The sequence below is a fragment of the Ursus arctos genome, unplaced genomic scaffold (assembly GCF_023065955.2).
Source record: "Ursus arctos isolate Adak ecotype North America unplaced genomic scaffold, UrsArc2.0 scaffold_12, whole genome shotgun sequence".
NCBI lineage: Eukaryota > Metazoa > Chordata > Mammalia > Carnivora > Ursidae > Ursus > Ursus arctos.
Genome location: NW_026622786.1, coordinates 70281096 through 70295521, shown reverse-complemented (window position 1 = coordinate 70295521; position 14426 = coordinate 70281096). Strand labels below are relative to the sequence as shown.

At 47.4% G+C, this 14426-nt stretch overlaps 1 protein-coding gene across 1 annotated transcript in view; it reads left to right on the top strand.

Annotated features, from left to right (window-relative positions):
- The first annotated feature begins 3872 nt into the window (after positions 1–3872).
- Positions 3873–14426, top strand: part of ARMH1 (armadillo like helical domain containing 1) — a 33324-nt gene continuing 22770 nt past the window's right edge. Inside the window, exons 1-5 of the mRNA XM_057310696.1 lie at positions 3873–4090; positions 9551–9619; positions 10332–10498; positions 11780–11976; positions 14272–14356. Coding sequence (XP_057166679.1) covers positions 3885–4090; positions 9551–9619; positions 10332–10498; positions 11780–11976; positions 14272–14356 — 724 coding nt within the window. The 5' untranslated portion in view covers positions 3873–3884. The remainder of the gene's footprint in view (positions 4091–9550; positions 9620–10331; positions 10499–11779; positions 11977–14271; positions 14357–14426) is intronic.

The following is a 14426-nucleotide window of genomic DNA, read 5'->3' as shown; positions in this document are numbered from 1 at the left end:
GGCTCAGTTAGTTAAGCCTCCGACTCTTGGTTTCTGCTCAAGTCGTGATCTCAGGGTCATGAGATGGATCCCCATGTCGAGCTTAAGTTTGTCTCTCCCTCTCTGCCCCTCCCCCCTCTAAAAAAGTAAATAAAACCTTTAAAAAATAAAGAAATATAGGGGCATCTGGGTGGCTCAGTCGGTTAAGCATCTGCCTTTGGCCCAGGTCATGATCCCAGGATCCTGGGATCAAGCCCTGCACGGGTATGCCAGGCTTCCTGCTGCAGGGAGCCTGCTTCTCCCTCTCCCCACTCATGCTCTCTCTCATGATCTCTCTCTCTCCCTAAAATAAATAAATAAATCTTTTAAAAAAAGAAATACAGAAAGGTATTAAGTCACAAAAGTTCAGAGAAGGAGGCAACAGCAGATGAAAGCTGGACAAATATTTGGAAGGTAGAAGGCAGGTGGGGGAATGTTACCTGGCTTGAAACATCCTAAGAAATTACAAACTAAGTGCCAGCAAGGGGAGATTACCAACAAGAAGCAAGTCAGTTCACCCAGTTTAACCTCTAAAAAGCTTAGTGCCTTGGAGGCCCGAGTTAGCACAGGTTAGACATGAGGTATGGGGTTAAACACAGGGGACTGGCTGAAGTCTGTATGCAGAGCACTTTGCCCCCACCCCAGTGCTCCTTTCTCAAAAGCTACGTGCCCACTCTAAACTCTCATGCTGCGTAGGGAGGAAGGAGATTGAATTCCGGAGGCCCTCATACTCAGAGACCTCAGGCATAGTTTGAAGGGCAGGGATGAGAACTAGGGTGGAAAACTGAGTAACGATGGGAAGGCCTACATACTGCTTTGTGGAGCTCCAGCCCCTCCCTCAGCCCCATTCCCGGGATGCCAGATGCCAGGCACCTAGCACCCCCACCCTCTCACTACACCCCATCCCCAGGAGGTAGAGAAGTCCTGAAGACCCCCAGGAGGAAGAAAAAGTCCTTCACTAGCTGACATTTATGTGTCCTTCAATGAAAAGACTAGTTATTGCCTGATAAAGAAATTTCCGAAACTCAAAGGACATAGCACCTGATCAAAAGAGCCCACCAAGGACCTAGAATACTGAGTAAAAAAGACCTGGAACAAGACATACCATCCTATAATTTCAGAAAAGTGTTTAAAAGCATCGAGAATGAAAAAACAAGCCACAGTCCATGGCACATAAATCAGAATGATGTCAGACTTCTCAACCAGCAACACTGGGGAGGCTCAATCCGAGGAAAGTTTATTTCTAACGTGGAATTATATATCCAACCAATATAACACAAGGTCAATATACTTTCAGACTTTCAAGGATACATACAAAAAGTAATTTTCATTTCGTAGGAAACTACTGAGGAATGTGCTTCAACAAAACGAGAGCAAACCAAAAAGGAGGAAAAGCTAGGTCCAGGAAATGGGACAGTCAGCAGAGAGAACTGGCAAAAGGAAATCCCAGGACAACATTTGTGTGCCAGGCTTAGCAAGCAACCAGTCCAAACTGGAGCAGAAAGACGGAGGTCTGTGGGAAAGAAGTTGCCAGAGAAAAGATGGAACTGATCAGTTAGGGGCTGAGCATTTGGAAAAATTGCTATGTGTTTGGAACATTTGGAAGAAAATAGCTCCAGGTACTCAGAAATCTAAACAATTGAAAAAAGAAACAATGATTAATCCAGGTAAAACCAACCTGTGAGGGAAAGAAAATGTAATAGTAGTTTACAGCTTGAGTGAACAGTGTGTGTCTACCTGGTCAATGATGTAAACACTACCTATCGATTTAACTATAAATTGTGGAAAACTACATTGTGAGGATAAGGGGAGAAAAAAATGGAAGTTAGCCTGGTTTGAGAAGCTAATTCCTCAAGAGCCAGAGTAAGAAATACCGCCTAAAACAGGTTAAGTCAAGTAAGGGTAATGTCTGAGATTGCTGGGGCTGCCATTACAAAGCGCGGTAGGCTGGGGGGGGCTTAACCAACAGAAATTGGTTGTCTCAGGGTCTGGAGGTTCTGATCAAGGTGTCTGAGATCAAGGGGTTGCAGGATTGGTTTCTTCTGAGGCCTCTCTCCTTGGCTCCCAGTCTGACTCCAAATCTCATGCTCTTCCCCTGTACCACAAGATCCGGGCTCCTCCAGGCCCAGGCAGCGCCTCATCTCCCCATCTCCCACGGCACCTCCCACGGTGCCACGTGACGGGCCTGCCCTGCATGTTGCTGGTTCACAGCTGCATGACTGTGACTTGGAAAGCTGCCATCTGTGGTTTCCTTTTCCTGTTAAGGAAAGAGTAAGATAGGGAAGATCCAAGGAAAAGTCAGAGGCCCTAACGGGCATGCCCAGCTGCAAGTTTCCCACCCTCCATGTCCTAGAATTGCTGGGTGCATCTCTGATGGCACTTTAAATTCTGATCCTAGAAAGGGTCCACCCACGACGGGGGGGGGGGTGGAGAATTGGGGGACAGCTGGGTGGGCACAGGGTGCTTTCCTTCCTTATAAAGCAAACAGTGGTGTTTCAACTCCTCCTCCCTTGGGTCCAAAACAGCCACTCATCCCTATTTTCTTGAGGCCAGTTTGACTATGGAAGGTGGCCTCAGCCTCTGAAACTTATTCTCAGACTTAGGGCTCTAATGTCATTCACCGTGATTGACGCCTGATCCTATGAGGGATTTTGGTCATTTTTGTCTCTAGGTTGATCCACAGTCATTCACCTGGCTGTTAAGGCTGACAGGGTTTCGTGGTTGTCTCCATCCCAGAGGCTACGTGGACGCCCTTCCCGGGAGCGCATATCCAGTGTCCTCTGGGGAGTAGTGGAGGTTGGCGTGTATGTATGTCTGTCTCCGTGTGCCTCAGATTATTGCTTCCTAATAAAATTCTGATAGCTGGGCCCCATCAATATCTCAAATACATGTGAGGAAACGTTAATTTAGAATCAATTTTAGGATGTTTCAGACTGTAAAGTCCTTTTAACTAGATCTCTGGCGAAGATGTAGAAGCACTTTATGGGACTGTAAATTTCATGTTGAACAGTCTTCGTGAAATACACATCTCCCCTACACACAAGCTGTCCTCTCCATATCAATCATGGCCCCTGCAAGTAATGTTTCACAAATATTCTGTAAATCACAGAAAACCCCATGATAATGTGAAATATGACTTTCACTTGTCTGTTAGACAAAAGAATCACACATGCCTCTCTCCCATCAGCACTAACATTTGTTATGGATAATAACACTTTCAATCACAACTATTTTTGGAAAACGGGTTTATTTTAAACCTTCCCTCCCCCACTGAAAACACTCTCCCAAGGACACGGACTCCTACAAACCACAGCCCATTAATCCAACTATGGAATGGAAACTTTTTCTTCTTACTAACTTTTTTTTTTTCAGTTGTTTTTAAAAGAGTTAGTATAAAAGCCCAAGCTACAAGGTTAAGGAGCATTTTTCCTTAGCTGATTGGTATGAGAAGGGCCGGGTCTCTCAAGACCCCCAAATCTCTGGCCCTGTGTGAAGTGAGGGGCAAAAGGGACCCAGGTTTTTAGCAAGCACCTTCATCTCAGCTGGTCCTTTAGTTGGCACCAGCAGGGATCCAAGGAGCTAAAATGTTAGCTCCTAAACGCGAAGTAGACATCTACCGCCTTGATATTCTTAACGCCATTACAGCACAGTCAAATCCTCCCCGTTCAAGTAGGAGATGATCTCTTCTAGAGGCGTATTTTGGATGTCACAACATCTACATGGGTGACAGAGGCTCACCCTGCCTCCAGCCGATTGCTGGAAAAGCAAAACCCCTAGAGTAACCCATAGGACTGGCATGGTTCTGAATATTTTGGTAACCTGTCTGTTTTCCCTCCCTCTGTAGCCGACTTCAGGACTGACTGACCATGACTTCCATAAAGGAGCAGGCAGCAATTAGCCGGCTCTTGAGTTTTTTACAGGATTGGGACAATGCTGGCAAAGTCGCAAGGAGTCACATCCTCGACAATTTCATCAAGACCAACCAAGGCAAGACGTCCCCTGAACTAGAGCAGGAGTTTTCCCAGGGGGCCAGCTTGTTCCTGGCCCGCCTGACCACCTGGCTTAGACTCATGTATCCTTGCTGAACAGAAATAAATTGGGCAATCTTCGAAGGAGAAAAGGAACGAAGATTACTAGGAGAGACTTCTCTTGATTCTCCCTAAAATTGTAGATCAGGACATGTGCCGATCCAAGTAGCATCCGCAAAGTCAAGAACTCCCTCCCTTCCTGTCTTCCCAGCCTATACACGTATCCTCATTCTCACCCCTAACCTCTTCCGCTCCCACCAGATTCGATGTGGGTCTTCCTTCTGTCTGGGGTTAATGCTCTCTCTGCCCTCGGGGACTTTATTCTTTCTCTCTGATGGCCTTCCCTTTTGCCTCCTTACCAGCTTTTTCATCGGTATTTACATATGCTCAAATCTCTTCTACCTTAAAGATTAAATTAAATCCCTGTCTCAAAGCAGTATTCCACCTAGTTCCCGCCCTTTATGGTGAAGCTTTTTGAAAAGGTTATTGACTTTCCCCGTCTACACTTCTTCACCTCCCTTTTCTCCTCTGCCCACTGCAGTCTAACTTCTGTCCCCTTCACTGATGCAGGTCTTGCCAAGGTTACCGCTGTTGTTCTAATTGCAAAACCCAGTGACTACATCCTTGGTCATTACACATGACCTCTCAACGGCATTTGTCAACCATTACCACTTCTCAAAAAACTCTTCCCTGAAACTAACATAATGTTATATGTCAATTAAACTTCAGTAAGAGGGAAGGAAGGAAGGAAGGAAGGAAGGAAGGAAGGAAGGAAGGAAGGAAGGAAGGAAAGGAAGAAGAAAAAAAAGCACAGATCATCACAAAAATAAAAAACCGCCCACAGTTCCCTTGGTTTTTGTGATACCAATTCTCTTGGTTTTCTCCTTTCTTTCTGTCTGTTCCTCATTTTCTTCAGCTATCCCTGAAATGTGGCTATTTCTTGGGACTCCATCCTCATCCCTCTCCCTCAGTGACCTAATCCATCGTCATGGTGTCCACACAACTCCCAGGTTAAGGGCTCTCACATTTCTCTCTGGAATCTGAGGTCTATATCTATTAATCCAACTACCATCTCCACTTGCACCCCACAGGATGACTCTCACGTTTCTGGCTTGGGAAACTGGGTGAATGGGGTGCCATTATGTGGGAAGAGAATACAAGAAGAGCAGTTGGGGTAGATAAGTCTGGTTTGGGACATGTTGTGTTTGAGGTGCCCGTTCTCAGGAGTCCTAGACACAGATTTGGGTTGAAGACAGATTTGATAGTTTGGGTTATTCCTGCTCTGTGTGCCCACAGCATTCCGTGATCATCTCAGATCCTTCCTTTTTTTTTAAGATTTTATTTTTTATTAATCTCTATACCCAATGGGGGCTCGAACTCACAACCCTGAGATCAAGAGTCACGTGCTCCACTGACTAAGCCAGCCAGGCGCCCCTCAGATCCTTTTATTATATATTTTTCTCCTTGCCTGAACCCTCTCCTCTCCTCTAAACCTATTCCTTATTTGACTAATTCTTACTCCATCATTCGGATCTCAGTCTAAACATCCCTTTCTCAGGAAACCCTTTTCTGAGCCCTAGACTAGCCTAGGTTCTCCTCTTACAGCTGCTCATGGCAGCTCCTCTGTCTAAATCACTATAACATTGTATCGTTTGTACCTGCTTAATATCGGGGCACATGGGTGGCTCAGTCGATTAAGTGTCCGACTCTTAATTTCAGCTCAGGTCATGATCTCAGGGTTCTGAGATTGAGCCCCGTGTCAGGTTCACGCACTCAGCAGGAGTCTGCTTGGGATTTTCTCTCCCTCTCCCCCTGCCCCTCCCCCCACTCCCCCCCCCCCCCCCGTGCTCTTGCGCACGCACGCACTCTCTCTCTCTCTCTCCCAAATAAATAAATCTTTTTAAAAAATATCTCGGGCACCTGGATGGTGCAGTTGGTTAATCGTCTGACTCTTGGTTTAGGCTCAGGTTGTGATCTCAGGGTCATGAGATGGAGTCCCACATCCGGCTCCACGCTCAGCACGGTCTGCTTAAAGTTTTTCTCTCCCTCTCCCCCTCCCCCCACCTCTCTCTCTTTCTCTCTCTGTCAAATAAATAAATAAATCTTTAGGAGCACCTGGGTGTCTCAGTCAACCATGTCTGCTTTTGACTCAGGTCATGATCTCAGGGTGCTGGCATCAAGCCCCGCATCGGGCTCCTTGCTCAGCAGGAAGTCTTCTTCTCCCTCTCCCTCTACCTGCCGCTCCCCCTGCTTGAGCTCTCTCTCTCTGTCAAATAAATAAATAAGATCTTAAAAAAAAAAAAAAACTTTAAAAAAATAGATCTCTCTTCCCCACTGGATTATAGGATCTGTGAGGGCGGGAATCACATCTGTTCTCCTCATCTCTGCATTCCGAATGCCCAGGACCATGCCTGTTCACATAAGCAGTATGTACTACATGTTTGGTCAGTGAAGGAATGAATGAACCAGAGTCTGTGGCTGGGCAGAAGTAAAGGCTTAGGTAACCACAGCTCTCTTTTTCTTACAGTTGAGTCCTTGATAAAGTTTCTAATCAGACTCAGGCCTAGAACAGGTCAAGGGGAATACCACTGATTATGTCTCTAGGTTGACCCCACTGTCCTCAGACATTAGTGTGCATAAAAGAGGTTTAAATTGCAGATTACCAGCCTGCTCCCCACCCCCACCCAGCTGTTCTGATTTAGTAGATTGAGGGAGGCTCCCTGGCCTCTTTGTTTCTAATAAGCACCCTGCTGGGGGACTCTGATGCCTGTGGTCCAAAGATGGTACTTTGAGAAACATCAGCGCCTATAATTTGGCCTCCACCTCACAACCTATGACACTAACCTCACCACGGTTATCAGCAACCTCTTGGTCACCAAATGTAGACCACCTTTTTCCCTCCTCATCTTCCTTGGCAGCATTTCCCATGTGACCTCGGGAGGAGGTGAGTGAGTCAGGGTTGTGCAAGCACAGGTTCACATCCCATCGTCACTGAAAACTTTAATATCTTATTCATCATGGATTTTTTTGGTATTAATTTTGATTTTTTTAAAAATCGTGCTATGGAACATTATCTGATCACTGAGTTGTTTGATGCCCCCTGAAATTTCACAACTGAAGCCCATGCCTCACACACCTCCCCCTAGCCCTGGTCCTGCTTGACCCCTGCCCCCTCCTGTGCTGTCCTGTCCCCCACCTTCTCCCGTGGCCAGTTCTCAGTCTCTGTTGCAGGATCTTTCCTCCCTACCCCTTAAGTGGTCGTGTTCTCTTCTTAGTCATTGCACCTGCTACCCTCGGCATCGTATCATTCTTCCCCATCTCCCAAGTGCCAGTCAGAATGCCCAGTGTTTACGAGACACGGCGCGCTTTCTAAATGACTGACAGAACCATGCTTTCAACACAAAGTTGTATGTTCAGTGCCTACACCTGACATTATGCATAGTTTCCTAACTTTCTGTGACAACAGAGAAAAGAGACCAGCTGAAGTGAGGTAGTGTGTTAACTCAGTGACCCCACACCCCCTCCGAAGCCCTCTAGTTATGGTGGATTTGGAAGGAAAACAAATCAACATAACATCATCATGTTTTTGCAAAATCAACTACGACCTAATCTCCCATTAGCCTCAAACCCCTTTTTTAACCTTGAACTTCCAGAAGAGGCCACTAAAAACTAAGGATTTGTGTATTATAATGACAAAAGTACTATTACCATTTATTGAGTCTTTTTATGCTCTAGGCACTGAGCTGTGTGATGTACAAATATTATCTCATTGATCCTAACGCCAAGCCTAATAGGTGATTGGCATTATCCCATTTTATAGATAAGAGAGATGGGCTTTGAAAAGGTTGAGTAATTTACTAGTGACTGGCAGAGATAAGGCTTCAAATGGGTCTTGTCTGTCCCAAAGCCCATATGCCATCCATTCTCCTTCACTGCCTCCCTCCCCAGGGAGGGGGCAGACCCACAGTTCCACCTCCAACACCATCCCAGGAGATAATCTGCATACACAGCCCCACAGCCTCCATCTGTCCACAGGCAGGAAAGCCTGACAGGAAGAACTCAGACGCTGAGCTAGACCGCTAGGTTCCAATCCCAGTTCCATCAGTTCACTTTGCGACCTGGACAGGTCATTAACCTGTCTGAGACTGTGTGCTCAGGAAGTAAATGGACATCTTACCAGCAGCCACCTCAGGCTGCAGTGAGGAGTAAATGAGACAAGGCCAGCAGAGCAGCACAGTGCCTGGCACACGATAAATGCTTAGTACTAGGCAGCGCCTGCTGATACTGTGGCAAACTTCCGGAACTAATTGCCGGAAATAATGGACCAGAAATATGTGTAATGAGTGACTGTGAAAGCAAGACTAGCCCGAGACAGGAAAAAGAGGTGATGAAAGTTGGTGAGCCCAGCTGGCAACTGAGGAAAAGAGGGAGAAGGCAGGGAGGCGGGAACGGGGACTGGGGCTCGCAGGGAGCCGGGTGGAGGACAACGTAGGTAAAATACCGAGACTACCCTGTGAGCGGATAACCTGGCCTCCAGCTGTAGCGGCAACAGGCAGGGGAGCCTGGCTCCAGAGCAAACACTATTTTTGCAGTAAAGAGCCTTTCCTAATGAGCCAATCTGTCTCCACTTCTATTGGCACCCTGGGAACCAGGGTGCAGCAGAGATAATTTGCCTCACGCGCCCTCCCCCCCAACAAAGCACCATTACCTCCAACCCATTACATTAGCCTTTATCAGTCTTGGAAGCTCTCAGTCATCCTCCATGAGCTGCAATAATTTCAGCTAATTTCTTAAGTGTTCTAAGAGCCTGTGATGTGTTATGAGCCTAGTAATTGTTGACTGGTTCCTTTTCTGTTGTGGGTTGATTTCATACCTTGTATCTGAGCTGATGCGTGCTCTGGATGCTTTATTACAATGAAGCTTTGTGCAAGGCTCACATTAAAAAATAACACTAAATACTGAGGTTGTTTTAAATCAGAGTTTAATTTTTCCACCATCTCCCGTTGTTCTTATTAGGGAGGCACGCAATTCTTCATAAAGATAGTGACCTCCAGTGTAAAGCTTTGAGCAAGTACAAAATTGAGAATTAATGATGAAGCCGATTATTTTTAGAGAAGTCTAAAAATGAGGCATAAAGTAATGAACTGTGCTGAGACCCGAGGGTGCAATGGTCATGGCGTAGAGAGGCTTGGAAAATTGACTATGCTTTCTCCATGCACCTTTTATTCATCAGAGCTCCTTGCTCTCTAGGGGGGCCTGTCAGACCGCGGAAACGCTTCCTGGGGAACTGGGAACATGCCTGCTAGCACTGCCCACCCTACGCCCCCCCCCCCCCCACTGCGTGTTTATCGCCTCTTCCCCTTCAACCCAGTGGCCCCTCTCAGATAAAGGGCACAATTCAACTGTTGGTCATCCTGGGCCATAGATGGTACCAGGAATCGACACAGGATCTGGTTTCTGTGTGGAAAACTACCCCGAAATTCACTCTTTAACTTGTCATACAGCTACATGACTGGCTCCTGTTTAGATAAGCTTCTAAAGTCTATTGGTATCTTCTTGTCAGCTGTGAGCAGGTAAGTTCTATTTCTAGAGAGACTCTGGGGTGTCAGTTGCATATGGGGCTCCTGGTGTTCTTGGCATTCACACCACATCGGACCACCACATTCTACCACGTGGGTAGAAATCCGTATTTTAAACCTGGCTAGATGCAGGGGCTCAAAAAATGTCATCAGCACTTGGTCTCTCCCTCTTCCTTTTTCTCCGTTTCTCAGCTCTGTTCCCCTCTGTATTCATAGGCCTCCATGTGCTATGGCCCTCAGAAGCTCCAGACATACGTCCTGCTTATTCAGCCACCCCCGAAAGAGAGCATATCTTTGCCAGGGGTTCCCAAGAAAGTCCCAGGGGTTGAGCCTCATTGGACCAACTGAGGTCACATGACTGGTCCCAACCAATTACTGCAGTTGGAATGATGCATGCCCTGTAACCCGCTCACCCTGCCCAAACCACATGGCCCATGAATGGCAGAGGGGTGATTCCCCAAGGGATAGTTGAGGTGCTATTTCAAGAAGAAGAGGAACAGATTCTGGAAAACCAAACACAAGAAACGCCCAATGTATTTAACTTTTGCGTTTGCTGCTAGAAGGAAGAACTTCCAAATTATTGTGTCACTTTGCCGATGATAGGAGGGCAAAGTACGTAAAGAAAGGACCTTGAGGTCCCTTAGAAAGGTGAGTGCCAAGGAACATGACAAGTGTCTTATTTCTACTCTTGTATTCTCCTGGACAGTAACCGGTACCTTATAGAATTTCTTGAAGTTGGAGGCGTCCTAACACTCTTGGAAATACTTGGGCTGGAGAAGATCAAGGAGGAGGACAAGAAGGAATCCATCAGGCTACTTCAGGTTATTGCAAACTCTGGCAGGAAGTACAAGGAGCTCATCTGTGAAAGCTATGGTGGGTACTGTATTATGACGGGGGTGGCAATTCCATGTCTCCCCAGGGGCCTGGGTGAAATGGTAGCGGTGCCCAGCACCGCTCTAGGAAAATGTTGCACAGAAGCACTTTGTACAGTGGAGGCAATTAGCTCCTGTCCGTAACACCACCACGAGAGTCAGATTTATGATTTTCTTGATTGATCATTTGCTCCAATCTTTCCATGGTGGTTTTGGAAATACTTCTCCATTTTAAATATATCCTCTTTCATGCATCCATTCAACAAAGATTTATTAAGCCATTGCCTAAAATCCTTTGTGAAATTAAGTGAGTTATGAATAACTCTAGAAATAAAATGGAAATAAAATCATTGTCATTCTTTGAATATGTGCTAGGTATATATATGTATATATACATACATACATATATATGAGTATATATATGTGTGTGTGTAGGGCTGGGATACAAAGATGAATAAAATGCAGTCCTTGTCCTCAAAGAGCTTACAGTGTGGTGCGAAGGGTAAATAACCCTGTAATTTCCGTATGTTCCATCAACTGCTCTGATCAAGGTGGGTGGGGAAGATACCATCCCCCACGCATCCCTTTTTCAAAGCACTTCCCTCGCTACACTTTTCATCATGGTTCTCCTCTATGTCTCCCCGTGGCCTCGCTGAGCCTCAGTGTATATATCCATAAAATGGGACTAACACCCCCCTCTCAGTATAGTCTCTGGGATTAAATGAGGCAGCATTCGTCAGAATGTTCAGTAAAGTGCTGAACGCTGCACACGTGTTAATGATCGTATAGCAATCCCAAACGCGTGTTTAATTGTGCATTTTGCAGAGTCATTTTATTTTTTTTTAAAGATTTTATTTATTTATTTGACAGAGAGAGACAGCCAGCGAGAGAGGGAACACAAGCAGGGGGAGTGGGAGAGGAAGAAGCAGGCTCATAGCAGAGGAGCCTGATATGGGGCTCGATCCCATAACGCCAGGATCACGCCCTGAGCCGAAGGCAGACGCTTAACCCCTGTGCCACCCAGGCGCCCCTGCAGAGTCATTTTAAACTTTAGAACAGATTCTGACAAGCTGACGTGTCTGTGTTGTAACCAGATCCTCCGGCCACAGAGCCATAAAGCAAACAAGACAGTGAGGCAACGTGAGGTCTGAGCCTGGATTCTGTTTCACTTGAACGGGCCTGGTGCACATCTCAGTCGTCCCCCGCCCGTATTATGTCATCTTGAGTGAGGATCGTTTTCATAATCCCCTTCTAACTGAGCATTTTTCTCTTCTTTGCTCAGGTGTACGATCCGTAGCAGAATTTTTGGCAAAGTCTAAATCCGAAGAGACCCAGGAAGAAGTGCAGGCTCTGTTGGATTCTTTGCTCCACGGAAATCCCAAGTACCAGAATCAAGTATACAAAGGTCTAATAGCTTTACTGCCCTGTGCGTCCCCGAAAGCTCAGCAGCTGTCCTTGCAGACTCTCAGGACTGCGCAGGTGAGCCCGGGCTGCGTGCTCCTGTGGTTCTGATTCAACACGCTAACCTTCAAATTACCTCCCATGGTTGCACTGCAAGCAGGCATGAGAAACAGAGCTCAGCTGCCCACCGCGTGTCTGCTATTCAATCAGCGTTACTTCCAGAAGGCCAAGGCGGGGCAAAGAGTTCATGTCTCCCCGCAGAGTGATTTGTCCTGTTTACTCAAGGATCAGAAAGATGTTGGCAGACTTAAAAGTGGTTGAGACAAGCAACAAGGGTGATGAAGGGCTGTAGAAAAGCTTACAGGAGTCAGTTTGGTAGGGAAGGGATCACGGTGCATTTGTAGACAGTACAGGAGGGCTTGGGAAAGCTCCTTCTCTCTTCCTGGCTTCTGCCTTCCCCTCAGTGCCCTGGAATGTGAGTGGAATCGATCTGGGACATGGCAGCCACATGAAGACACCGTGCTAGTAAGGAGGGAAGAGAGGGTCCAAGAGTGGTCTGCAGATAAATTAGCAAAAGCTCTCAAAACAGCTCCACGCTGGGCGGAGGCTGGGAGACAGGAGGTCAAAGGGATGGTGAGGCCTGCCCCATGGCCGTGAGAACAGAGGCAACTGGGTCAGACAGACATTTCTGAGGCGGAGCGCGTGGGACATGGGCAGTAAAGGAAAAGCAGTCAAAAATGACAGCAAGCTTTGGACTTAGCAGCAGGCTGAGTCGTGTGCCACCAGGAGAGAGCAGGAAAAAACCGATTGGATTTGGCAGGAGTTAGGTTTTGACTCGATGAGCCTTGGTGTGTTCCCCAAGTGCCATCTAAGGAGCAGGCCCAGCCGGCTGCAGAAGGTATAAATAGGTCATTTGTGTTAAAAAAACAAAAAACAAAAAAACAAAAACAAAAAACCCGCAAATACTGGGCCTCCCTCCCATAGATTCTGAGAGCTTTCAGGTGGCCTTTGGTAATGCTTTTTCTTTTTAAGCTCCCCAAGTGATTCCGATTCCTAGCGCAGTTGAGGAATTATCGTTGAGGATATCTAGTAGAAACGCCCACCGCACAGTAGAAAATAAAAGTCTGAAGCCTCGGAAGGAGACCCAAGATGAGGATGGCAGTTGGGTTTCCTGAGCAGAGAAGTGATCACTGAAAACAGCAGAAGTGAGTGAGGTCAGTCAGGCAAAATGAACCAAGAGGAGAATCGCCAGCATTTAAGAGACGGGCTGAGCAAGAAGGTCCTCCAAACAGCTGGATTATCATTATTATTTCCAGTTTCCATTTATTAAGTGCCTCCTACCTGCGAGGCACTGTGCCACGGGCTTACTTCCACGATGTCTTCTAGTCTTCGCAATAGCGGGTGGAGGCAGACATTTTAAAGATGAGGTAACTGAGCCTTGAGGGGTATTCGGGGACTTCCTCAAGGCCACACGCTAAGGAAGAGGTATGTATTGAGCAGGCATTTAAATCTCTCCCTAACCCCAAAGTCCTTCGTCTTTCCATATGCCACTCTGCCTCTTTGAAAAAGAGCAATGGAAGCAAAACAGGAGAAAAAAGAAAAACAAAAACAAAAAACCAGGGCTGTGAAAGTGTAGGGAAAAGAGTTTCAACAAGGAGAACATGACCAGCTGGGTCAAATACCACGGAGAGGCTAAGTGTAGGTGGAGCAGAAAGATGGGCCCCGCGTGAAAAGTTTGGGTGAATGTTGGTCCCGTGGCAGGAGAAGTTAAATTGCAGCAGCAAAATGCACGGAGGTGGAAGTGGTTTCCCCTGGGCCCCTGGGAGGCTTAGGTGTAGAGGGAGCAAAAGAGCAATAGCAAGAGAAGATCCAGCGAAGGACAGTTGTGAGCAAAGTGGGCGGGCCTGAGGACGTCGCACGCTGAGGGGCAGGAACCGGTGCACGCGTGAAGACCGAAGAGGCAGAAAAGACGGGTTCCCCACTCAGGCGAGGTCCCTGAGGGAGAGAAGATTTAGGATCCTGGATGGGTTCAAGTCTCCCCAGTCGGTGCCCACCCTCCCCCCAGCAGGCTAGCCGGCTTGTGCCCGCACCTCTAGCTGGTGGCCGGCTCACCCCAACCGAATGCCTCCTGAGCTAGAGGGGTCCGTGGCAAGCTCAGCAGACTGTCCGTCGGGTCCTTGGCTGCCATCTCTGGCCCTCCTCTGGGGAAGAAATGTACTTGCACATGCAGCGGCCAAGGCCCGGTGACTCCCCTCTACCCTCCCTCCCCCCATTCGGCCAGGCTGCCTAGCTGTTGGCAAGCCTGCTTTTCATTTCTTCCAGGCGTACTAGATCTTAGGAGTAACCCCCTCGTCCTGTTGTCTGTCCTGTCAGGCGATCGTTGGAACCACCCACCCCAGCATCGTGGAGTGTGTGCTGAAGGTGCTTCGCACCATGCACCTGGAAGTCCAGTATGAAGGTAGGGGGCAGCCGGGGTGTTCCTGCTCACGCTTTACAGACGCTGACCGCGAGAACTAGACCGCTAGCTC